Consider the following 24,689-nt stretch of genomic DNA (forward strand, 5'->3'; position numbering starts at 1 on the left):
GTTTAATGTCAAATATATTTAACACATTAACTCGTTTGTAGAGTAATCATACAGTCTGAAACTGTTTTATACATGAGTGTTAGATTCTTTAAAGAATCTTCACTGAGGTTTACTGTTAATTACTAGGATGTGATCAGAAAATTGGCTATAGCAGTTGTCAATGCTAGTATTGCAAACCCATGCAAGGTTGCATTTATATGGTGAAATGTATTATAATGTGAGATAATGTAATGGAGAAAAACTGTGTAGCTTTAATACAGGGTGTACATAAAGTCCGGGAACACTTTCAATTATTTATTGCGTAAGAACCAAACATTGTACAGATATCATACATGTCGTCTTGAAGAGAAACCCTGTAGGTTTTTTTCCATGTATACCATGTAGTTTGGTAATTTGCCGATAGTAAGGGCTAGTCGCAAACGTGGCAGGTTTTCTGTGTGTTGGAGTTCGACAAAAACGAGTGTACTACAGCTGTTCAATGGATGCTTAAAACCAAGTATGGTAAGAAGCCACCAACAAGGAAGGCCATTTAGCACTGGTACAAAAAATTCATTAGGATGGGTTGCTTGTGCCCAGATAAGAGAAGCATGTATGAGAGACTGGGAAGGCAATTTAATCAACCAAGATAGCATAACTCTTGTTACAGATCCTTACCATTTTGAAAGGATGGGAAATATTAGCTCAGAAAATAACTGGATATGTAACCAAATATTTGCTAAGTAAATGTTGATAAATATAAATTTAAAGATAGAAGGAACCAGGGCATAAACAGTGGAATTACATCTTGATAGCAAAACGGACAGTGTGTGACATAAATTTGAGCCCTGTGCATGATTACCCGTAAACACTATTTCTAAGTTTTTCTTTGGTTTCCTTCACTGCTTGCTCATTGTACCAGTTGAATAACACCAAGGATAGGCTAGAGCCCTGTCTCTTTCCCTTCTCAATCACTTCTTCCCTTTCATGCCCTTCAACCCTTATAATTGCTATTAATCTTTCCTGGTGTTGGCTTCTACCAGTTTTTCCCTTTTGTAAATAATTTCAGTATTTTGCAACCGTGAATTACTATACTGATATTTTGGTAATAGTCACACCTGTCAGCAACTGCTTCCTTTGGAATTGGAATTATTCTTCTTGAAGTTTGAAGGTATTTTGCCTGTTGTCTCATATATTTTGCACACCAGGGTGCGTAGTTTTGTCATGACTGGTTCTCAAAAGGACATCAGCAGATGTTACTGATAAAAATGTACCTCAGGGGCCTTGTTTTGGCATAGATCTTTTGGTCCTAGGTCAAATTACCCTTGCAGTATCATAGCTCCCATCTCATCTTCATCTACTTCCTTTTCCCCTTTCTATAATACTGCCTTCAACTTAATTTCCCTTGTATAGCTCATCTATATATTTCTTCCACATTTCTGCTTTCCCCCGTTTGCTTGGTACTGGTTCTCCATCTAAGCTCATGATATTCATACAGCTGCTTCTCTTTTTTTCCAAATCCCTCTTAATTTACCCGTAGGCAGTATCATTCCCTTGCAAACATTTGCTCATGTCCTGGTGGAATGTCCGCCTTATAAAAATATCGTAATCTAGTCAGTTACTTTATATTTTAAGACTAAAAAAGAAATATTTATAGATTTTTAATGAATTCTTCTACCAGATTCTGCAAATGCTTTAAAATTTTCAGTTAAACTTACCCCAAAAATTTAAATCTTAGGATTAGATGTGACTTTCCCAGTGAATGTCATACTAAATATTTTCAGGTTTAGGTCCATACTTGCACATCAGTAACTATTTAAGTAGTATGTTGTAAATAAAAATCTTGATGAAATTTCCATTTCTTAAATTATTTTTATGGCGGGCTTAAAGTAGGACTCATTGATAGCCCACATTACTGAAAGTGCGTTGATATTACTAAGAGTTTGGTAAAAGATAGTTTTAGGTTCTGGACCCTACTTACATATTAGTATGTATTTAAAAAGTATGTTGTTGATGCAAGTAAAGAACAAATAATGAATATTTCTGTTTAAAAAAATTTTTTTAGGGCAACTGTCGGGAAAAATGTGTTGGTATTGCTAGAATTAAACAAATGTCTTCAAGATGATCATGAGTGAACATTACATAATATTCTGGCCCCACATTTTTGAGCAACGAAGACTTACAAAAGAAAGATGAGTTACCCTAGGACATTATTCCATATGACATTATTGAATTAAAGTATGCAAAATGTGTCACCTTACTGATTTGTCTCCCCAAGGTTTAGAATGATTCTAAGTGCAAATGCAGCTGAACTAAGCTGTTTTAAGAGTTCCAAAATTAAATCCCTGGAATATATCTAGACTTACTAAGTACAACATTCTGCAGTCTTTTGTGTAGCTATGGCATTGATTGGTTGGTTATACCATCAATCCCAACAAACTTCAATTTATCTAAGAGAATGCTGCGATTCACATAATCAGATGCCTTAGATAAGTTGCAGAAAATACCAGATGGCGCTATTTTATTATTTAGTGCTCGTAAAATTTGGCAAGGGAATATGTAAATGGCATTCTCAGTAGAGCAACTCTTCTGAAACCCAAACTGTGGTTCGTTGAGGATATCAGTGCTGCTAAGGTGAGATAATATTCTAGAATACATCACTTTCTCAAACATTTTGGAAAATGGTGTCAGCAGTGAAGCTGGTCAGTAGTTATTGAACTGACATCTCTTTTTATCACCTTTCTTAAAGAGAGGTTTGACAACAGAATATTTCAGCCTCTTTGGAAATATGAGTTATGTTAGTGATACATCACATATTTCAGATAATACCATGCTTTTTATATTGGAACAAAACTTTATAATATTGTATTGGAAACACTATCTAAACCAGATGAGCTTTTATTTTCAAGAGTATGGATAATTTTCTGAATTTCAGAAGGAGAAGTTGGTAATACATTCATATGATTGAATTTTATGAGAGTTTCAACACACTGCTGTGATTTTCCCCTTTAACTGTTTGTCCCTATACTTTCTACCAGTTATTAAATGTACTTACTACCCGTGACTCATCATTACATCACTGCCATTCAGTTCAGTAGTGGTGATATCCTGTGCCTCGTTGTCCTGTCTCTCGTTTCACTGCATTCCATAAAGCCCCAAGTCTGTTGTCAGAATTACTGATTTCTGACGTGATGTGAAGGTTTCTTGAATTTTTAATAATTTTTCTTAGTAATTTTGAGTAGTTTTGTTGTGTGCAACTACAGCTGGATCGATACTTGTTCTTGCTAATAGGTACATTTTCCTTTTCCTTGAAGATGATATTTTAATCGCTGTAGTGATCCATGGTTTTCATATGGCCATTTAATATTCTTTCTAATTAGCATATATGGAAAGGTATTTTCAAATAATTAAATGAATTTATCATGGAATAGATAAAATTTAATTTAGCATTTGGTTCAGCATAAATTTCATCTCAGGTTATCTCTTGTAAGCTGTTCTTAAAAACATCTGTTGTGGAGGCATTAATTATTGTGATTTCCACTTAAGTGTATCCATACTGTAAGGCACTAGGTAATTTATCCTAACAAACAGTGCATCATGTTCAGAGAGAGCATTTGTTACTGGGTAAACGATATTTTTCTGGCTTTGAGCTTTAAAACCAATTAGGGTCCTACAGTCTTTATCCATCTGTGTTGGAAAGTTAATTACTGGAATCAAATTGTGTGATCCAAATAAAGTTCCCTATTTTTCCTATCAGGATCCTTTAGAAAATGTGCATTGAAGTCACCACAGACCATTAACTGCTTGCTGCTGCCTGACAGATAGCACAGTAAGGAATCCAGATCCCTTATAAATAGTTTAAAATTTCCTTGTGGGTATCTATATAATTCACAGATACACTTCTCTGTATGCTGATCACTTCAAAAACTACTTGCCTTAATGTTTTTGAACTTGTGTTCTGTCTTAATATATGTAACAAATCTTCCTTTTCATATATTATTTCTGCATGAGTAAGCTGCTGGAGTTAATGTTTTATACATAATAATAACAAGGAGCATATTAAGAGTATTAGAAAATAGTCTTGCTGCATATAATGTTAATTTATAGCAGTGCACTTTAGTAGTATCTTTACACACCTTGTGATCACATGGTTTCTTTGTCAATGAAAGTCTCTCTATTGTATAACAGATTTGTTTTCATGACCACGCACACCATTAATCCTCACATAAATCCATATTTTATGATTTTAGTCTCATTTTCCATTTCTTAATAGCTGTACTTTATTTACATGTATCATCTTGAACATGCAAATCTGAAGTGTCCTCCAGTTTCCCCCGTTCGTGTTCTGTGAAAGCCTACACTCATCTACTTTGTCTTATTTGTTGCTGACAGCCACCTTTACCTGTGCACTCTAATATGCATAACAAGAAGTTACAAGCAGAGGATTTGAATGTAATTTTTAAAATATTAAATGTAAATCACACCATTTCACATAGTTTTACACTTCCAATTATTATCTCTCTTATTCCGTCGTCATTCTATCATTTACAAAATTCAAACGAATAAAGAAATGTGTTGATGAACTGCTATGATAAAAATGTGTCTTTGCTTACAGTATGAAAGTTACAACAGCTACTAGTGATAGTTAGCGATCTAATCGACCTACCGTATGCGGCCGATCACTACATACTCTCCCCCCTGCGGGTCCAGGGATTACAATAGGCCCGAGGTATTCCTGTCTGTCCTAAGAGGTGACAAAAACGAGTCTCATACGTTTCGGCCTCTATGGGGTGGTCCCCTGTAGGGTTTGACCTCCATTTTTCAAAATTTTCCCAAAGAGTGAGCGAATTGGGGAAGGGCGCCTTACATGGTTTATCCTGTCCATTGTCTATAGAGATCTTTAGCCCACTTCCTCGCCGTTGCATTGCAGTCCAGCTCATCCTCCATCTCTTGGGCAAGGAACCTTCCTGAATGTGTTTTCCACCATGCACTGTGCAGTGTCGCTTTCTGCACCAACGATGACCAGGGACTTCTTTGCACCTCATATCCAGCTTGGCAGCCAGTCCGTTGTGGTGGGGCCACCATGTACCCTGTTGGTTGTAGCTCCCTGACAAAACGGGGATGGCTCTGCTGATGCCTGCGCTGTTAACTCCCAACATATGCCAAGGATATGCCTGTCACTCTGGGGCATCAGGACTCCCGGCAATGGCCATCGTGCCAGGTGGCCTTTGCTGTGGCTGGGTGGCGCCCGTGGGGAGGGCCCCTGGTCAGAGTGGGTGGCATCGGGGCAGATGATGCGCAATGAAGTGTACCACATCATCACTTGGCGGTGATCAGCCACCAGCAGTCTCTAAGAGTTCCACGTCTCAGTACAATGCAAGAAATTCTGACCCTAAATCATTCCCCTCCCATGGGGGAACGCCAGGCTAAGGATGGCAGCGAACCTTATTCACCCTGGTACCTCGTACGTAAGAGAGCTGATGGGGACTCCTTTGTTTCGATGAAGTCACAGTTTTTTGTAGAGCATTTACAGGACAAGTTTAGGGAGGTGGAGGGCTTGTCCAAAATGCGTTCTGGGTCAGTCTTGATAAAAATAGCATCCTCTGCCCAGTCATGGGCTTTACTCACTTGTAAAAAGTTGGGGGATGTTTCTGTTACCATCACACCACATAAGAGCTTAAATATGGTGCAGGGTACTATATTCCACAGAGGCCTTCTTTTACTGTCTGAAGATGAGCTGTGCGCCAATTTAGAGCAGCGAGGTGTACATTTCGTCCGGCATGTCCCCCGGGGTCTGAGGGATAATCAGGTTGCCACCGGTGCCTTCATCTTGGCCTTCGAGGGTGATACATTGCCTGAGAAGGTCAAGGTGGTGGTCTACCGCTGTGATGTAAAGCCCTATATCCGTGTCCCGATGCGGTGCTTTAAGTGCTGGAAGTTTGGCCATATGTCTTCCCGTTCTACTTCCAACGTCACATATTGAGATTATGGATGTCCATCACATCCCAATACTCCATGTGCCCAGCCTCCCATCTGTGTCAACTGGGATGAGCATCATTCACCTTGCTCGCCAGACTGCAGGATTTTACAGAAACAGAGGAAAATTATGGAATACGAAACCCTGGACTGACTGACCTGGACTGAGGATAAGAGAAAATATGAGCGCCTACATCCTGTGGCTATGAGCACCTCACACGCTGCTGCTATGAGAACAGTTGTAGCTCCATCAGTTCCATGAATTCCACTCGACTCTTGGAGCCAGAAGGCTACGCCTGCCCCCTTGGTGGTGGGGGGGGGGGGGGGGAGGGGTCAATTCCCTCCTGTTGCTCCCGCATCGCCTATTTCGGGAGCACTGCCCCACCAACCATCGGGGACACCAGCCCCACTTCTCATCTGGAGAAGTGTAAGTCTTCTTCGGCTCCTCTCGCCAGGAAGGGATCCCTTGGGTCACTCCCTTCCCAGCTTTCTGCTAGTGGGAAAGATGATGCTGCCAGTGGCCCAAGTGCCCAAAAGTAGCTGGTTGTAGGGTTTCACAATCATCCTGAGTCCCGGAGACTGAATTAGTGAAACCCTCTCAGCCAGAGAGACCCAAGGAGCAGAGAGAAAAGTCCAAAAAGAAGACCTCTATGACCAAGGAAATTGTGGTGGCACCCACACCACCGCTACCTACAAGGTCTGCATCTGGGGATGAGGTGGAGATGCTCGCATCTGCTGAGGACCTACAGTATTGGCCATAAAAATTGCTACACCACGAAGATGACGTGCTACAGACCCGAAATTCAACTGACAGGAAGAAGGTGCTGTGATATGCAAATGATAAGCTTTTCAGAGCATTCACACAAGGTTGGCGCCGGTGGTGACACCTACAACGTGCTGACATGAGGAAAGTTTCCAACCAATTTCTCATACACAAACAGCAGTAGACCGGCGTTGCCTGGTGAAATGTTGTTGTGAAGCCTCGTGTAAGGAGGAGAAATGCCTACCATCACTTTTCCGACTTTGATAAAGGTCGGATTGTAGCCTATCGCGCTTGCAGTTTATCGTATTACTACATTGCTGCTCGTGTTGGTCGAGATCCAATGACTGTTAGCAGAATATGGAATCGGTGGGTTCAGGAGTGTAATACGGAACGCCGTGCTGGATCCCAGTGGCCTCGTATCGCTAGCAATCGAGAAGACAGGCATCTTATCCGCATGGCAGTAACGGATCATGCAGCCATGTCTCGATCCCTGAGTCAACGGATGGGGACGTTTGCAAGACAACAACCATCTGCATGAACAGTTCGACGACGTTTGCAGCAGCATGGACTATCAGCTCGGAGACCATGACTGCGGTTACCCTTGACGCTGCATCACAGACTGGAGCGCCTGCGAATGTGTACTCAACGACAAACCTTGGTGCACGAATCGCAAAACATCATTTTATCGAATGAATTCAGGTTCTGTTTACAGTATCATGATGGCGCATCCGTGTTTGGCGACATCACGCTGAAAGCACATTGGAAGCGTGTATTCGTCATCGCCATACTGGCGTATCACCCGGCGTGATGGTATGGGCTGCCATTGGTTACACGTCTCGGTCACACCTTGTTCGCATTGACGGCACTTTGAACAGTGGACGTTACATCTCAGATGTGTTACGACCCGTGGCTCTACCCTTCATTCGATCCCTGCAAAACCCTACATTTCAGCAGTATAATGCACAACCGCATGTTGCAGGTCCTGTACAGGCCTTTCTGGATACAGAAAATGTTAGACTGCTGCCCTGGCCAGCACATTCTCCAGATCTCTCATCAATTGAAAACGTCTGGTCAATGGTGGCCAAGCAACTGGCTCGTCACAATACACCAGTCACTACTCTTGATGAACTGTGGTATTGTGTTGAAGCTGCATTGGCAGCTGTACCTGTACATGCCATCCAAGCTCTGTTTGACTTAATGCCCAGGCATATCAAGGCCGTTATAACGGCCAGAGGTGATTGTTCTGGGTACTCATTTCCCAGTCTCATGATGTCATCCTTCAGTGGAATCACGATGACTTTTTCCACTGCCTGGCTGAGCTACGGCAACTGTTAAGCTTGACACCTGCTATCTACATTGCACTTCAGGAAACCTGGTTCCCGGCAGTGCGGACCCCATCCCTCCATGGCTATAAGGGATATTACAGGAACCGTAGCAACTATAATAGTGTGTCAGCTGGAGTTTGCATTTATGTCCTAAACTCAGTCTGTAGTGTAACAGTGCCCCTTCAAACCCGTCTTGAAGCAGTGGCCGTCAGCATAAGGGCGACACAGGAAATAACTGTCTGCAATGTATATCTTCCTCCAGATGGTGCAATACCCCTGAATGTATTAGCTGCACTGATTAATCAACTCCCTAAACCTTTCCTACTTTTTGGATATTTTAACACCCATAACCCCTTGTGGGGTGGCACCGTACTTAGTGGCCAAGGCAGTGATGTCGAAGCTTTACTGTCTCAGTTCGACCTCTTCCTCGTAAATACTGGGGCCACCACACATTTTATTGTGGCTCATGGTAGTTACTCAGCCATTGATTTACCCATTTGCAGCCCAGGACGTCTCCCATATATCCACTGGAGAGCACATGACGACCTGTGCAGTTGTGACCACTTCCCCATCTTCCTGTCACTGCCCTGGCATCAGGCCAACGGTCACTTATCGAGATGGGTTTTTAAACAAGGTGGACTGGGAAACTTTCACCTCTGCGGGCACCATTGACTCTCCCCCACAGGGTAACATGGGTGTGATGGTTGAGCAGGTGACTACAACAGTCGTTAATGCAGAGGAAAACGCAATCCCTCGCTCTTTTAGATGCCCCCTTGGTGGTTGACAGAAGTCACTGAGGCAATTAAGGAGCATCAGCGAGCTCTACAGCAGCATAAGTGGCACCCTTCCCTGGATCACCTCATAGCCTTTAAGCGGCTCCTTGTCGGCGTTCGCCAGATTATCAAATTACGGATGGAGGAGTGTTGGGAGAGATAAGTCTCATCCATTGGATGCCGTACGTCACTTTCCCAAGTCTGGACGAAGATCAGACGTCTTTTTTGTACCAGATCCCAACAGGTGTCCCTGGCATTAACATCAATGGTGTGTTGTCAACCGGCGCTAACGCGATTGCTGAGCACTATGCTTGAGGCTCTGCTTCGGCGATCTAACCCCCCCCCCCCCCCCCTTCCCCCTTTTGCACCCTGAAACGGTGGATGGAAAGGAAAGCCCTCTCGTTCGCTACACCCCACAGTGAACCCTATAACGCCCCATTTACATAGTGGGAGCTCCTCAGTGCCCTTGCACATTGCCCTGACACAGCTCCTGGGCCAGATCAGATCCATGGTCAGATGATTAAACATCTCTCATCTGACTACAAGTGACATCTCCTTGTCATCTTCAATCGGATCAGTTGCGTCTCGTCTTTCCATCCCAGTGGTGGGAGAGCACCATCATTCCGATGCTTAAACTCGGTAAAAACCCGCTTGAAGTGGATAGCTATCGGACAATCAGCCTCACCAGTGTTCTTTGTAAGCTCCTGGAGTGTATGGTGTGTCTGTGGTTGTGTTGGCTCCTGGAGTCACGTGGTCCACTGACTCCATGCCAGGGCGGCTTCCGCCAGGGTTGCTCTAACACTGATAATCTTGTGTCCCAAGAGTCTGCCATCTGAACAGCCTTTTCCAGATGCCAACACCTAGGTGCCGTCTTGTTTGATTTACAAAAAGCATATGACACCACCTGGCAACATCATATCCTTGCCACATTATACAAGTGTGGTCTCAGAGGCCCACTCCTGTTATTTTTATCCAAAATTTCCTGTCACTTCATACTTTCCATGTCTAGGTTGATGCCTCCCATAGTTTGCCCCATTTCCAGGAGAGAGGGGTCCTGCAGGGCTCCGTATTGAGTGTATCTCTATTTTTAGTGGCCATTAATGGTGTAGCAGCAGCTGTAGGGCCATCCGTCCCACTGTCTCTGTATGCAGACGACTTCTGAATTTCACACTGTTCCACCAGTATTGGTGTTGCTGAGTGGTGCCTACAGGGCGCCATCCACAAGGCGCAGTCATGGGCTCTAGCCCACGGTTTCCAGTTTTCGGCCGCAAAGTCGTGTATAATGCACTTCTGTTGGTGTTGTATTGTTCATCTGGAACCAGAACTTCACCTTAATGTCGATCCACTCACTGTAGTGGAGACATATCGATTCTTAGAACTGTTTTTCGACGCCCGATTGACTTGGCTTTCTCACCTCAGTCACCTTAAGCAGAAATGCTGGCAGCACCTCAATGCCCTTCGCTGCCTGAGCAACACCAATTGGGGTGCAGATCGCTGTACGCTACTGCAGCTCTACAGAGCCCTTGTTCAATCCCGCCTTGAGTATGGGAGTGTGGTTTACGGTTCGGCTGCACCCTCAGCATTGCGTTTGCTCGACCCAGTGCACCACTGTGGCGTTTGCCTAGTGACAGACGCTTTTAGGATGAGTCTGGTGAATAGTGTCCTGGTGGAGGCCGGAGTCCCTCCATTGCAGGTTAGGCGTGCACAGTTGCTCTCCAGTTACATTGCATACGTTTGTAGTTCTCTTGCGCATCTGAATTTCGGTCTCCTTTTCCTGCCCGTGGCGGTTCATCTCCTGCATCGGCGGCCCAGGTCAGGGCTTACACTTGCAGTTCGTGTTCAAACCCTTCTGTCTGAACTTCAGTTGTTGCCTTCACCACCTACACTTGAGGTTCATTCACGAACACCTCAGTCGTGTACATCTAGGCTGCAGCTTCGATTCTCGTCACGTACCGGGGCCACGAAGTGGTTTACACCGATGACTCGATGGCTATTGGTCATGTTGGCTTTGCCTATGGTCACGGAGGACATATAGAGCAGCATTCCTTGCGTGATGGCTGCAGTGTTTTCACTGCAGAGCTGTCGGCCATATCTCGTGCTCTTGAGCACATCCACTCATGCCCAAGTGAGTCATTTATCCTGTGTACTGATTCCTTGAGCAGCCTACAAGCTACTGACCAGTGCTACCCTCATCATCTTTTGGTAGCGACCATCCAGGAGTCCGTCTATGCTCTGGAATGGTCCAGTCATTCAGTGGTGTTTGTCCGGACCCCAGGTAAAGTAGGAATCCCAGGCAATGAATTTGCCGACAGGTTGGCTAAACGGGCTATGCAGAAACCGCTTATGGAGATCGGCTTCTCTGAAACTGACCTCAGCTCAGTATTACGCCGCAAGGTTTTGTGGCTTTGGGAGACAGAATGGCATAACCTCAGTACGCACAGCAAGCTGCGTGCCCTTGAGGAAACTACGAATGTGTGGAAGACCTCTGTGCGTGCCTCTGCGTGCCTATAAGGAAACTACGAATGTGTGGAAGACCTCTGTGCGTGCCTCTCACAGGGACTCTGTGTTTCTCTGTCGGCTCCGCATTGGCCATACGTGGCTGTCTCATGGTTACCTCCTCCTTCGTGATGACCCACCTCAGTGTCACTGTGGCTCACGAATGACAGTCGTCCATCTCTTGCCGGACTGCTCACTTTCCGCCGCTCTGCAGCGGACTTTTAACCTTCCCAGCACCCTACCTTCAGTGTTGGGCAATAATGCCTCAACAGCAGCTTTAGTTTTACATTTTATACTTGAGGGTGTGTTTTATCATTTTCTCCAAGTTTTAGCACATGTCCTTCATCCCTGTGTGTCCTCCACCCTCGTGCTTTCAGGGTGGGGGTTTTAATGTGTTGCAGAGTGGCTGGCTTTCCCTTTTTATCCTCATTGTCAGCCAGCCATGGTAACGTGCTTTTTTGATTTAAGATCTTCTACCTGTTTTTTGCGTCTTTGTGGTTTTCTTGTCCCCTTTTGTCCATTTAAGTGTGTTGACCTTCAGTCGTTGTCATTTTTCCTTTCATTCTGTTTGGTCTTGTCTCATTGTCTTACTCTCACCCTTGTGGCATTGTTTCCTTTGGAACAGTGGACCGATGACCTCATAGTTTGGTCCCTTCCTCACTCTTTTAAACCAACCAACTAGGCCACTCTTTGTGCAGTCTGTTGATTACTGGCTTGCCCAGCATTATTTGTGCCAGGTTTACTTAATTGGTACACTACATGGCTATGACAATTGAAACATGATGTCCTCCCTCTCTCTAAAAAAAAGAAGGAGAAGAAGAAGAAGAAGAAGAAAAGACCTTATAGATGTGTGCTGATAGGATGGATGACCATTGAGGCGAAATGGTCGTTAGTGGTAACCTCAGGTGAACCTGCCACACCGTAGTTTTATAACACCTACATAGACAGTCAGTGCCCTCTATCTGGGTGGACTGTACAGAACCCAAGCTGTTTGTGGGAATGCATGTGGATCCCAACTAAGACGAAAGAAATATCTCCATGTTACGGGTGGGTCATTAGCAGTCACCAAAACCCTCTGGAACTGCACCAGGAAATTGAACTTTGATCATTGTTGAAAGGCACAATCTTGTCAGAATGTCTTTGTTGTGGAGTAGAAAAACACGATACCCTCAGCTACCATAAGGCCTTGTAAGTTGTAGGGACGTCATGGACATTGACACTGCTGAACTGAAAAAGTAGTGGGGAATCGGAAGCATAACAGAAGAGAGGAATTTGATGATGTAAGTGAATGGTGAACTGTAGAGAACTGTTGCCTTCACCGTAACATTCAGTTGGCTATCCTAGAACTCATCAAGGTTTTATTTATTATACTAAAAGTAAAACTTTAGGTACCCAATCTAATGTGGTGCTACAAATGCCAATGGTGTGGTAACACCACAGTCTAAATTGCTCAGATAGTCAGCTGCTGACCAGAAGAAGGGATCAGGTGGTAGGACATGTTCTGAGGCATCAAGGGATCACCAATTTAGTATTTGAGGGCAGCGTGGAGGGTAAAAATCATAGGGGGAGACCAAGAGATGAATACACGAAGCAGATTCAGGACGACGTAGGTTGCAGTAGGTACTGGGAGATGAAGAAGCTTGCACAGGATAGAGTAGCATGGAGAGCTGCATCAAACCAGTCTCAGGACTGAAGACCACAACAACAACAACAACAACAGTCAGGTGCTAGGAGCAGGCATTGCGTGGTATTTTTAGAAGAAACGAAAATTTAAAAAATTATGTTGGTCATTAAAATTTCCTGTACTGAGAAAGAAATAACATAATACCTTGCAAGCTCCTCTGTTCTGCATCTACATACATACTCTGCAGGCCACCTAATGGTGCCCGACAGAGGGTAACTTGTACGAATGTTAGTCATTTTCTTTCCTGTTCCACTTGCAAACAGAGTGAGGGGAAAATGACTGTTCATATGCTACCATACGAGTCCTAATTTCTTTTACATTGTCTGTGCAGTCCATATGTGATGCTATGTTGGTGGCAGTAGAATTGTTCTGCAGTTGGCTGCAGATGCTGATTCTCTAAGTTCTCTCAGTAGTGTTTCGGGAAAAGAATGCCAGCTTTCCTCCGGGGATTACCATGTGGGTTCACGAAGTATCTCTGCAATACTTTCATGTTGATTGAACCTACTGGTAACAAATCTACCGACACGCTTTTGAATTGCTTTGATGTCTTCCTCTAATCCATCCTGATGTGGATCCCAAACACTCTAGCAGTACTCAATAATGGGTCTCACAAGTGTTCTATACACTATTGCCTGCCCCCCCTCCCGTTTCCAGGGAAGAGAATGTTTTTATCACTTATATGAATGATATTCCATAACAGAATATTTGTTTGTAACCTATATAAAATCAGGTCACAGATATCAGGATATTTAGACTCAAAACTAAAGAAAATCCACTTCCGAACAACACTGTCTTCCATGCTCATGTGCAGTCAGGTGTCTGCTTATATGAACATGGTCTCCTATATAACGGACTTGTAAGAACTTTACAGTTAGTTGACTAGTTTTTGAAGCGATTGTCCCTGAAGCTGGGCGTTTTGCATTGAAATGCAATTTTGACGTTATTTTTGAATAGACTCGTCATTGATTTTGAAGGATATTATTGCGTTTTACTTAATAGCGTTTACACATTTTATGGAAGCTTTAATGCTGCTTGGAAGTCCATGTTCAAAAGAAATGGACTTGGCTGTCTTTTAATCTAGGTACCTTAAATATCCTGTTAAATCATTGGGTCTTATCAATTGGTATGAGCCTCTTATGGTGGCTGTGAACCAGCACGCAATTAAGTTTTGCCATTTCATTTCCCCCTTTTTTTGTCATCTCTGCCTTTTGTGGTGCTACAATAAATGCAGAACACCATGTATTAAGAGATACAGTCTAAATGTGTGTATTTTTAAACGGTGGAGACATTGGGCCATAGTGTGTAGATGGAGGGGGGGGGGGGCGGGGAGGGGGGGGGAGAGAGAGAGAGAGAGAGAGAGAGAGAGAGAGAGAGAGAGAGAGAGAGAGAGAGAGATTGTCTACATCTGACAAAGGACTTAGTATTTTAGCTTACAGTGTCAAACAGTCTTCTTTCAGTGTGCCTGTTTGCCACCAAGCACCTCCCATATGTGGTGAGTAGTAATCTATCTTTTTGATATGTAATTATCAGTTCCCTTAATTCTACTATAGAGTTTTTTATTGGAACACATAAAAAACTGAGCAGTTGTTGTGGTGAAAAACTATAACAACCTTAACTGTTTGCTTTCCAAATTTTTAATAAAAGAAGGAAGACTGACTAGTGATACCATTATTCAATATGTGTGGGCCATTTAAACATAATACTTTCTTCTTATTGCAGGAAATGGAAGTTGGATCCAAATGATAGTCGGCGTGCTATGGCTAAATTGTACAATGCTGCAGAGCAGTGCAAACACATTTTGTCCACAATGAGTACAGCTCATTGTTTTATTGAGTCTTTGTGTGAAGGAACAGACTTTAGCTACAATGTTACAAGAGCACGATTTGAAAATTTGATTAGTGCAGCTGTGAAAATGTGTACTGCCCCCATAGAAGAAGCACTGAGCCAAGCAGGTATCGATTGCAGAGACATAAACAAGGTGAGTCGTCTGTTAGAGTTACTACCATTTTACAACATTACCCTTTCTCCATCCCTTCCCCAGTCCCTCATACCCTTCCATGCCCCCAACCCTCCCATTTACCATTCCCTTTTGCACTGTGTAACAATTCTGAGTCAGGTGTTTCTTCTTGTGATAATGCTCATGTTCTATTTCTTATTTTTTTTTATTTTATTTTATTATACTGTATTGCTCTTCTGTGTCAGTGATTCAAGGCTATGACCATAGCATCATACTTTCAGGTGAATTTTCAAGCTCTATGTCTACATATGTACTCGGCAAGCCATCTTATGGTGCATGACAGAAGGTACCTTGTACCAACACTAATCGTTTCCTTTCCTGTCCACTTGCAAATAGAGCAAGGGAAAAAGCAACTGTCTACGTGCCTCCATATGAACTGTAATACCTCTTATCTTATTGTCATGGTCCTTAAGCAAAATGTACTACATTGATGGCAGTAGAATCATTCTTCAGTCAGCAGCAAATGCTGATTCTCTGACTTTTCTCAATAGTATTTCACAAAAAGAATGTGGTCTTCCCTCCAGGGATTTCCATTTCAGTTCACGAAGCACCTTAGTAATAATCATTTGTTGATCGAACCTACTGGTAACAAACCAAGCAGCCTGCCTGTGAATTGCTTCGATGCTTCCTTTTATGCGACCTGGTGGGGATCCCAAACACTCGAGCAGTACTCAAGAATGGGTTGTACTAGTATTCTATACTTGGTCTCCTTTATGGATGAACCACACATTCCACACGATATTAGGCAAGTGTACTAGTTTCTTTGGCTCTTCATTGTATGTCACAGATGCAAGGTGGTGGTGGTGGTGGTGGTGGTGGTGGTGGTGGTGGTGGTGGTGGTGATTTTACATTATTCTCCAGTTCTTTTCACTTACCTATGTTTCCTGTTAGGAAACACTGTGTGTGTGTGTGTGTGTGTGTGTGTGTGTGTGTGTGTGTGTGTGTGTGTGTGTGTGTAAATTCTCAAAATATGTGAATGCATAATGTTTGCCTAAAAGAACAGACACCACGGTGCAGAATCTGCAGCTATGAAAAATTATATGTAAATTGAAGGGGGATAACTGCTGTCAGCTGCCCCAGGACGTTAAGTGGAATTGGTGGCGATGAGCGAAAATGTGTACTGGACCGAGACTCAAATCTGGGCTCTCCTGCATACTAGACAGGTGCAGTAACCACTGAACCATCCGGGACACAGTGTGAAATTTAAACTTCTGTGATTTCTCCAAATAAATGTAGGCAAATGCCAGAACGGTTCCCTTGAAAGGGATGTGGGCCATTTCGTTCCCGATACCTGCATACACTGAGCTCGTACTCTCACTTCCTTGTCATTGGTGGGCTATAAGACCCTAATCTTCACTTCTTCTTTTATTTACCATGAGTATTGCTGTCTAGTGTATACCAGCAGCAAGTGCAAGGCAAATAAATGAGAATATTAGTTCATATGTCTTAGCTGCTTCAGTTCAATTGTCAAGATTTTCAACTCCGATTAGTCTGTCGCAAGCTGTGCTGCTGTATGTAAGAAAGCAAAATGAGTGAACTCTGGAAGCACTCAGTATTTTTAGATATGTTGGTCACAGAATATGGGAAGTAGGCAGAACTTAAGAGCTCTTTTTTTTTTATATAGTGCATTTTGCCTGGTCTCAAGTTGATTATGGTTGTGTGATGTCAGTATGCTCAGTCATTCTAGATGAAAACCTGTGAAGCAGTCAATCATGCGGAAATAGTGTTGGCCACCAAACCTTTTATGATCAGCTCCACTGTATGCTCTGAGGCTAGCAAACCACCTCTTGTAATTGCATAGCAGCTCATCATGGTGTGAGAAGATTATAAAGTTTCCTCAGTGCAGAAGACACAGGCACACCATATCGTCGGTCACCCATTGACAGAAAATCACACTGAATAACAATTTTTGAGCACGTATCGAGCCTTTGGAATACATAGAAGTCAGGGGAAGCTCATGGAGGCCAGACGGATTGAACTTTAAAATGGTAAGTAGGTTATTAGTAAATGTTACTACATGCGACATAAGAGGGTGAACCTTCCATCTACTAGCCACAATTACAAGAATTGTGCAATTGAACATCTCACAGACAAAGTTGTAATTGCCGCATGTGCCTTTAGAGTTGTTACCAATGCAGAATGTAAAATTTATTAATCAAACTCTAGAACCTGACCTAATCCATTCCCTGGAATGATTTATTGCTGTGCAGGAAGGGGTCATTTCATCCAAGCACTTAATGCAACACGTAGAGCATTTCAGAGAAGGATGACGACATATGACAATGATTGTGAGTGCTGCAGTACCAAGTGCTACAGTGGCTCTGACTCTGGTGCGTGTAGCTTTTATTCTTTTGAGGTGGAGAGCCAGTCATCAGCATAAACCACCAATAATCCAGGTTTTAGTAGACTAGATCCATAGAGCATAAGAGAGAGTGAGAGTATAACTTTGTAGTGTGAATGTAGAGTAGGTGTAAATTTAGGATTAAGAGAAAAGGAAGCACTGGGACAAGCCATGAAGGTTTAAATTGCCAGAAGTGAAAACAAGTGCAAAAAGAAGACTTCTAAGCAAATAGCAATAAGCAGCTTAGTAAGAAAGATTTGATGCCGTATCTAACACGTCAGCAACTTGCTAGTTGTTTTGGGTATAAAATTTATTTGTAATTTGTACAAACAAGTATTGTGATATGAAAATGGTGCGGGTGCGGGTGCGCGTGCGTGTGTGTAGGGGGGGGGGGGGGGGGGGCGCTTGTAAAGTAGTATAACACAATATAGTTAGCCTTACTCAAATTCAAAGAAGCCATCGAGGCAACTATTTAATATCGGAAGAATTTTTTAATTAATATTGTATTTAACTTTTCTTGCAATATAAGACACACAGATAAATAACATTTACACTACCAGAAAAAAACTTTAATAATGAATGTAAAGTACATTCTTTTTGAAGCATGCAGAAATTTTTTAGATCTTCACTAATTTGTCAGGTCCTTTCTCTCCTAAATTATTTCTTAATTTTGACCAAACAAGCCAGTAGGTGGAGAAGATCCTCTCAATGGATGCAGTGCTAGCAGGGCAAGAAAAGGGGCCTAATAAAGTAATTGTAAGAATGGGTTACATTTTGAATAAGTTAATAATAGGAATTTTAATTGAACTATCGTCAGTGTGAAAAATAGAAAAAAGAATAAAACCCACAAAAACTAAATTTGACCCACTGGGTTGGATTTTTTTTTTTTTTTTTAAATACCCAAGTTTATCTCAACTCTCATGTATGGCCATATTAGAGTAAATCTGAGCAGTGCATTGCCACAGCTATGAAAGCAGGCGAGCACGGGATGTTGTCACTGTAATAATTCAACAAGGCCAGTGCAGTGTTTTGATGTAGGTTAGCTTGTTGAAACAGTGAACTCAGCAGTACTGCATATACTAATGCAGCAAAGGGCAAGGCAGTTGTCCAAACTGACAGTGGCAGTGGATTCTTTGGATACGTGACTGATAGTGCTGCATATGCATGAATGAATGGTGCACTGCTATTGACAATAAGTACAAGTAATTTTTGTAATGGATTTATTCTTAGTCTTGTAGCCGAATTGGGGCGACAGGGTTTTGCCAAATGAGGATACCACGTGGACCTGCCAATAAGAAGTCACTGGTTTGAGGCCACAGATGGACAACAGCTCTATACACTAAGTCCCTCCCCACAATTAGTCCCAATTTGCAGTGGACTACACCAGGTCATCTCCAGTAGCACGGCTGACCACTGCTCAGAGTGCAGCAGGTATCCACACTAGGCATCTTCACATGGTAGGCATCCCCTACTGTGACTCAGCTGGGTGTCAGCCGGGGCCACACAGCATCGTCAAGAACACGCTGCAAACGCTCGGTGCAAAAGCCGCATCAGTATTGTGTGGAATGTGAGCAGCCAGCACAGTGGAATTCAGTGGCCAGCTGGCCACTGATAGAGTCTATCGAGCAGCTGAGATGCCTCAATGTAAGAACTTGTTAGATTTGCAGCTGCCTTTCCCTGGAACCTCTCGGGCTCCCACCTCGCCTCCGTCGCCTGTTTGCACCATGCTGGCTCGTAGCCACTCCACCCTGCACCAGGGAACACTGTAATTAGCACACTGGATTCATATTCAGAAGGACCAGAATTCAAATTGACATCGAGCCATTCACATTTAGGGTTGTCATAGTCCCTCCCTCTCCCCCTCTGAAATAGATATAGCATTTGCTGGGATTGTTCGTTACAGAAAAGCTTGTCCTATTTCCTTCCTCATTTTGATCATATCTGTGCTTGTGTTCTCTCTCTCTAATTACAATGAACGGTACATTGCAATCTATTATCTTCCTTTTCCTTTCTTTGTGGTTTTTGAGAAGGACAATGAGTGCTATTGCATCAGTTGTCACTTTGATTCCATACTAAACTGCAAGCACAAGGTTTCATTTCATATCGGTGTGATTCAAAGGAAGAATTACACAGTAATTAAATTTCCAGAGATTTCCATGAATTTTGCCTTTAAGCAGGCAAAATATCTGCTTGCCATCTTCTTCCAGGGCAATGATGTGGAGCACATTTGGTAATGCACAATTCATCAGTTGTCATTTATAGAGTCTATTTTTCACAAATTTTTAATCCTGAAAGTGGTTCTTCATGTCAGAAGGTGACACTGGCATTGACAGAGGCAGTCTGTCACTCCCTTGCCATTCCTAAAGCAGTTGACCTGATCTTAAACATATTTTATGTTGGCATCTTCTATACTGTTGCTGTTTTCCCCAATCTGTAAGACATGGTGTATACGACCCGTGACAACCGGGAGATCTGGGAAAAACCCGGGAATTTGTTCATCTGGGAGAAAACCAGGAAAAACCAGGGAATTTTTTAGAATTCTGGAAATTTTTTGTTGTTTTAGTTTCCAGTTAAATTTGTGTAACTTTGACTGGTAAGAACCAATACTCCAACAAAGGATATTACTGTATCCCACTACTCCAGAATAATACTGCAGCATTAAAACATGAACGAGAGAAAAAAATGAAAATAAAACTTAAATTGCAAAGGAAATGCACCATATAAATTAACACAGTGCACGTACAAGCGTCTGTCAACAGCAAAATGTGTTAAAGGCTGTAGGAAGACTATGCAATGCTTCATAACAACGAATTGCCTGCGATGAGTGTGACGACACAACTGTTTAAATTTGATTCATTTAAGTAGTTACAAGCGGGCTCGTGCACACGCGTATGAGTAATACCTTCTCCCACTTCTGGCTACAGAAATGTGGCTGTTGGCTGTGCAAGCAGCAGTAGCAGCAACCAGCCACATGGGGTACCTGGAAAAAATTTACTGGCGCGCCCAAGCTGCCACATTCACGCGTGCGCAGCAGTCCTGGATCTGGTGGAGGGGGGGAGGGGGGCGGCAAACAGTTGTATCTGAACCGGGCAACTGTTGTGGGGGGAGAGGGCAGATTCATATTCTTGAGGGGGAAAAAACCTTTTACAAAGCACCTAGCATCCAGCGCACGTCGGTCTGTCGATTGTTCATATGATTTTGAAATGCACCTCTGCTGGTTTTTGGACATTTTTGAACACATTCTAAGTTGATTTTTGAATGCGTGCATAGTGTACATGATATCTCTGCCAGGGGAATCCTCATCACATCTAGACATGAACTTTCCTCCAGACAAAACGGGACGGGGCTATACGAGCTGAGCGGAATAAAGCCGAACCGGTGAATGCCAACTGCTGCTTGTTTATGTGGTTGATTTGGTTTGCAAATGTTCAGCGTTGTTATAATTACTAGCGAAATCCATAGATTCAGATTACCAGAGTTGAAATAAATGACTAACAGGAATAACAGGTAAGAAAGTTTATGTATTACCTTCTCGGTGTATCCAAGAAAGTGAATTTTGACGGAAAATTTTTGGCCACATCACTACATTAGACAGGGCCAGTTGTAGTCACGAGCTAGCAGCTGCTTAAGTTCCATTCTGGGAGTAGTGCGGAAAATGCATTGTACGAACACATACTAACACCTAACCGGAGAATAATCGCTGGATAACTAAACCAGTGATTGTGGCAGGGTTAGTAAAGTTAAACGGAGAATGAGTTTTGACAGTAGTAGGAATAGTTACAGAGTTAGTGATGACAAGATTGTTTGTTAGTACGAGGAAGGAGAAGAAATGGGGACATCACACAAATTATGGAAGAATATGACGATTCCAAATTCATACAAAAATTTTATTCTCGTGCATGAAACTGGAGCATATGAATGAAATTTGAAACTAGTTCCTAACATAAAGCTTTTTGATTGTAGTAGGAAAATAGATATTTTGTGTTGCTACTTCGTGAATTATATTGCTGTAATATAAAAATGATCATTATTGCCAAAACAGTCTTCCTTATTTGGTGTGTGTTACAATTGCTGCAGTATTGGAATGGCCTATTTCGTTTTATCCAGGAAACAGTGACAAAACAGATGTAGTTAGATTGAGAAACCACACCATTCTTGGGTACTATTTGTATTAACAGCTTTTTCAGTATTAGACGACATTTCGATTTATCATGTAGCAAAATGTAGCAAAATGTTTGACAAACTTTGATGAGGTAATAGCTCTTTCGCAGAAAGGAAAGCACACCATGTAAAGCTGTAGCAAGATTAGAGAGAAAAATCACTAGGACCTAAGGATTGAAGAAATGTGTACTGTCTTGCATGTCTCTTGTCTTTACTGGTTTTAGGTATCCTATATTTAATTTTATGTCACACAGAAGAGCAAGTTATTAGCTAATAGGTAATAAAGAGTCCTGATTTTCTGAGTAGTTCTCGTTCTCCTGGTTACAAATAATCCCATCCAGTATTAATTGGATGTTTTTTAAAAATAAGAGGGGCAGAATGTCAAACCGGCTGACTGGGAGGAGGAGAGACACTACAGGAATTTTAATTTCCACAGTCCTGAAATAGTTTGATGGGATCCGTTACAAAATATACACCTTTGAGCTACACAGAGCGAAATACAGTGATGTGTGGTATAAGAATGTTGTTTGAAGAGGCGTGGCACTGCACTTCGGCACACTTAAGACCAAATAACATCTCTTACATTTCCTCTCAGATATATGTTTTATGTATCAGACTCTTCAGAAAGATGTGCGCTACAAAATGAACTTTTTTGAATTTTTTTTTTTTTTTTATGTGTGCAGAGCAGTCTGAGCTATAGTGGAGGGTCTCCACGTGACAGGTGTTTACGTTTAGTGATTTTTGTGTTTCCTCTTCGTTTACTGCTTTCACGTCAAATGAAAACAAGACAGATTTGTGGTTGGGAGCTATCAAGTGAATTAAAATACATTCACATAATTATGGTAGGCTAAAATGTGTTACTAGTTTCAGAATTTATTTTATTTCCACCTTTCTGACAGTCAAGCATTAATCACCTTGCAGAACAGTGTAGTTATTTTTGTCGGTTTTCTAAAGAAATTTGGCTTTTATTAAGCTTTCCTGCTGAGGCAGTAAATTTGACACGCAGTGTTTAATTCCACTCCATTGGCTAGTTTCAACTGTTCACTGCATTTCAAGTGCACGATTCCATCTTCTAGCATGTACGGAATTATGCCATAATAAAGATCAAAACATGAGATAATACAGTACAGGTACTCCAAGAAAATTTACATCCTGTAAACCACACTGAAAAGCTTAATATGATGTTGAGGCCTACATCATTGGGAATCTGGACATGCGAATGTGCGCTTTAAGTCAAACTATGCTTTTTAGTATGGTTCACGAACTTCCGATGCTCTTGGTGTGTCCTCTGATGTCTTGTTTCTCTTATGACATAATGTAAGAAAGATCTTTTAATGTTTTACATGTACGAACATACGGGCTTCCTACGTCACCGTAGCTGTGCAAGCGTGGTGACGCCTCTTATCTGGTGCTCTCTGGCAACTGCTGAAATGAATCTATTTTTAACAGGTCGCAGGAAAATATTGAGAATTGCGGTTCGAAAAGCGATATTTTCAAAGTAAATTTCCTTTTACGCAAACGGAACTATGTGCAAGAATGTACAATGAATTTCTTAAATCGCAGAGTGTTTGCTCTCATTTAAAAAGCAACTCTTCGATGACGAGCCATTTAGAAGAATTTTGAGCCCAGATGATCAGAGATTTATGTCGGTATTAAAAATTTTACTGGCGTATTTGTGTGATGTATCTTAAAGTGGAACATGCACTAAACAGATGAACATTATATGTGAAAGCTTAGCTTCTCCTGTAGCTTATTAATATTCGAGACAAATATTCTATGTGAAAGCTTTGCTTTTCGTGTAGCAACACTATGGATATTAACTTAAGCCATCAACTTTTCCTTTGGTGGAATTCGAATTTATACTTTCTTAATACAAAAATATGCAGCATACATGTTGCTGCCCATCAAAGATCTTCCCAGAACGTGTTTTTTTCCCCCTGAGTTTCATTTTGTAAAGTGCTGAGAAATTCTATGCTGCTGTATAAAACCATATCCGTTCAAAGGATTGACAAGTTTTACAGTTCTGACGGAAAGTATAATGTCACTTAACAGGGAAAAAGTGTATTTCCACACGGGAGAAAATGTATTTTTCACTGGGAGATCCAGGAATTTTTTCTCCTTGTCCCCGTATACACCCTGTAAGAGATCTGTGTGTTCCATAATTGTTCTATTCCAATGTTATAAGACTTATTCCACTGTCTACAGTAGATACCCTGTGGAGAGTTTGCTGTGTGAATGCCATGACATGTATGAAAATGGTCATGTGCACTGATGTACATCCAGCACACATTGACACTGATATAAAGGAAAATTGGCTGCTCTTTTGGCTAGGCCATGTACCTTTTGTAGCTCATACAGTATATTCTGTATATTGTGTCTTTTGTGATGTACGTAGATTGCTGAGCTTCATTTAGAAGGAAGATATCAACTCAAACTAACATTTATTTGTCTTGTAAAGTAGTTTTTTCTGTCAGATTTATACCTTTTGTGTTTATATTTTGAGATGTCTTACACATGAAGCTGTTCTCATCCTTATTGGTAACAGGTATAGTTGATTTGAAATAAATTTGTGATTGACTGTTCAGTGAGTCAAAATATGGGGAAGAGGCATCATACAATTGTTGTTCTTTGTTGCACTGCACATGCTTATTGTGATGCTGTCTCTAGAGAGCATGAGGATTTATAAGTGATACCATACTGCAAATTGTCTAGCATTGCTGCTGCTCCTCCATTGACTCACTTGTGAAACACAAAGCTGTTTCTGTCAAACAAAGTGTGCTACTTTACATATCATTTCACCTCTGTTATGATCTCTTCAAATACTAGTGTCTCCGTTTTTTTGTAATGAAGACGAAATACAAATTGAAGCAAACCGTTCTCTTATTTTTGTACAGCAAGTAAATGAACGATCTCTCATCATCCATTTGCACTTTTTGTACATCATCCACCTTTAATATACGTCCATGATTCTGCCTGAGATTTTGTATAATGTTTGTATGAGATTTGTCTTAGTGGATGGCGCGCTATTGTTTTCCAGCATTTGTATACAAGAATTCGTTTCCTGACGGATGCATCATTGTAGCACCTGGTTATTGAAATATATTGTTCTGCGTCAGTTTTGGGACAGAATGATCCATAAAGTGAAACAGCATGACTCTGTTATAGTTATGCTAAATA

At 41.9% G+C, this 24,689-nt stretch overlaps 1 protein-coding gene across 2 annotated transcripts in view; it reads left to right on the top strand.

The window, feature by feature from the left end:
• Positions 1-24,689, top strand: part of LOC124721824 (heat shock 70 kDa protein 14-like) — a 192,129-nt gene that overhangs the window by 138,560 nt on the left and 28,880 nt on the right. For both annotated transcript variants that reach the window (XM_047246945.1, XM_047246946.1), the window contains exon 6: positions 14,713-14,971. In XM_047246945.1, coding sequence (XP_047102901.1) covers positions 14,713-14,971 — 259 coding nt within the window. The remainder of the gene's footprint in view (positions 1-14,712; positions 14,972-24,689) is intronic.

The sequence above is a fragment of the Schistocerca piceifrons genome, chromosome X (genome assembly GCF_021461385.2).
Source record: "Schistocerca piceifrons isolate TAMUIC-IGC-003096 chromosome X, iqSchPice1.1, whole genome shotgun sequence".
In the NCBI taxonomy this organism is placed as follows: domain Eukaryota; kingdom Metazoa; phylum Arthropoda; class Insecta; order Orthoptera; family Acrididae; genus Schistocerca; species Schistocerca piceifrons.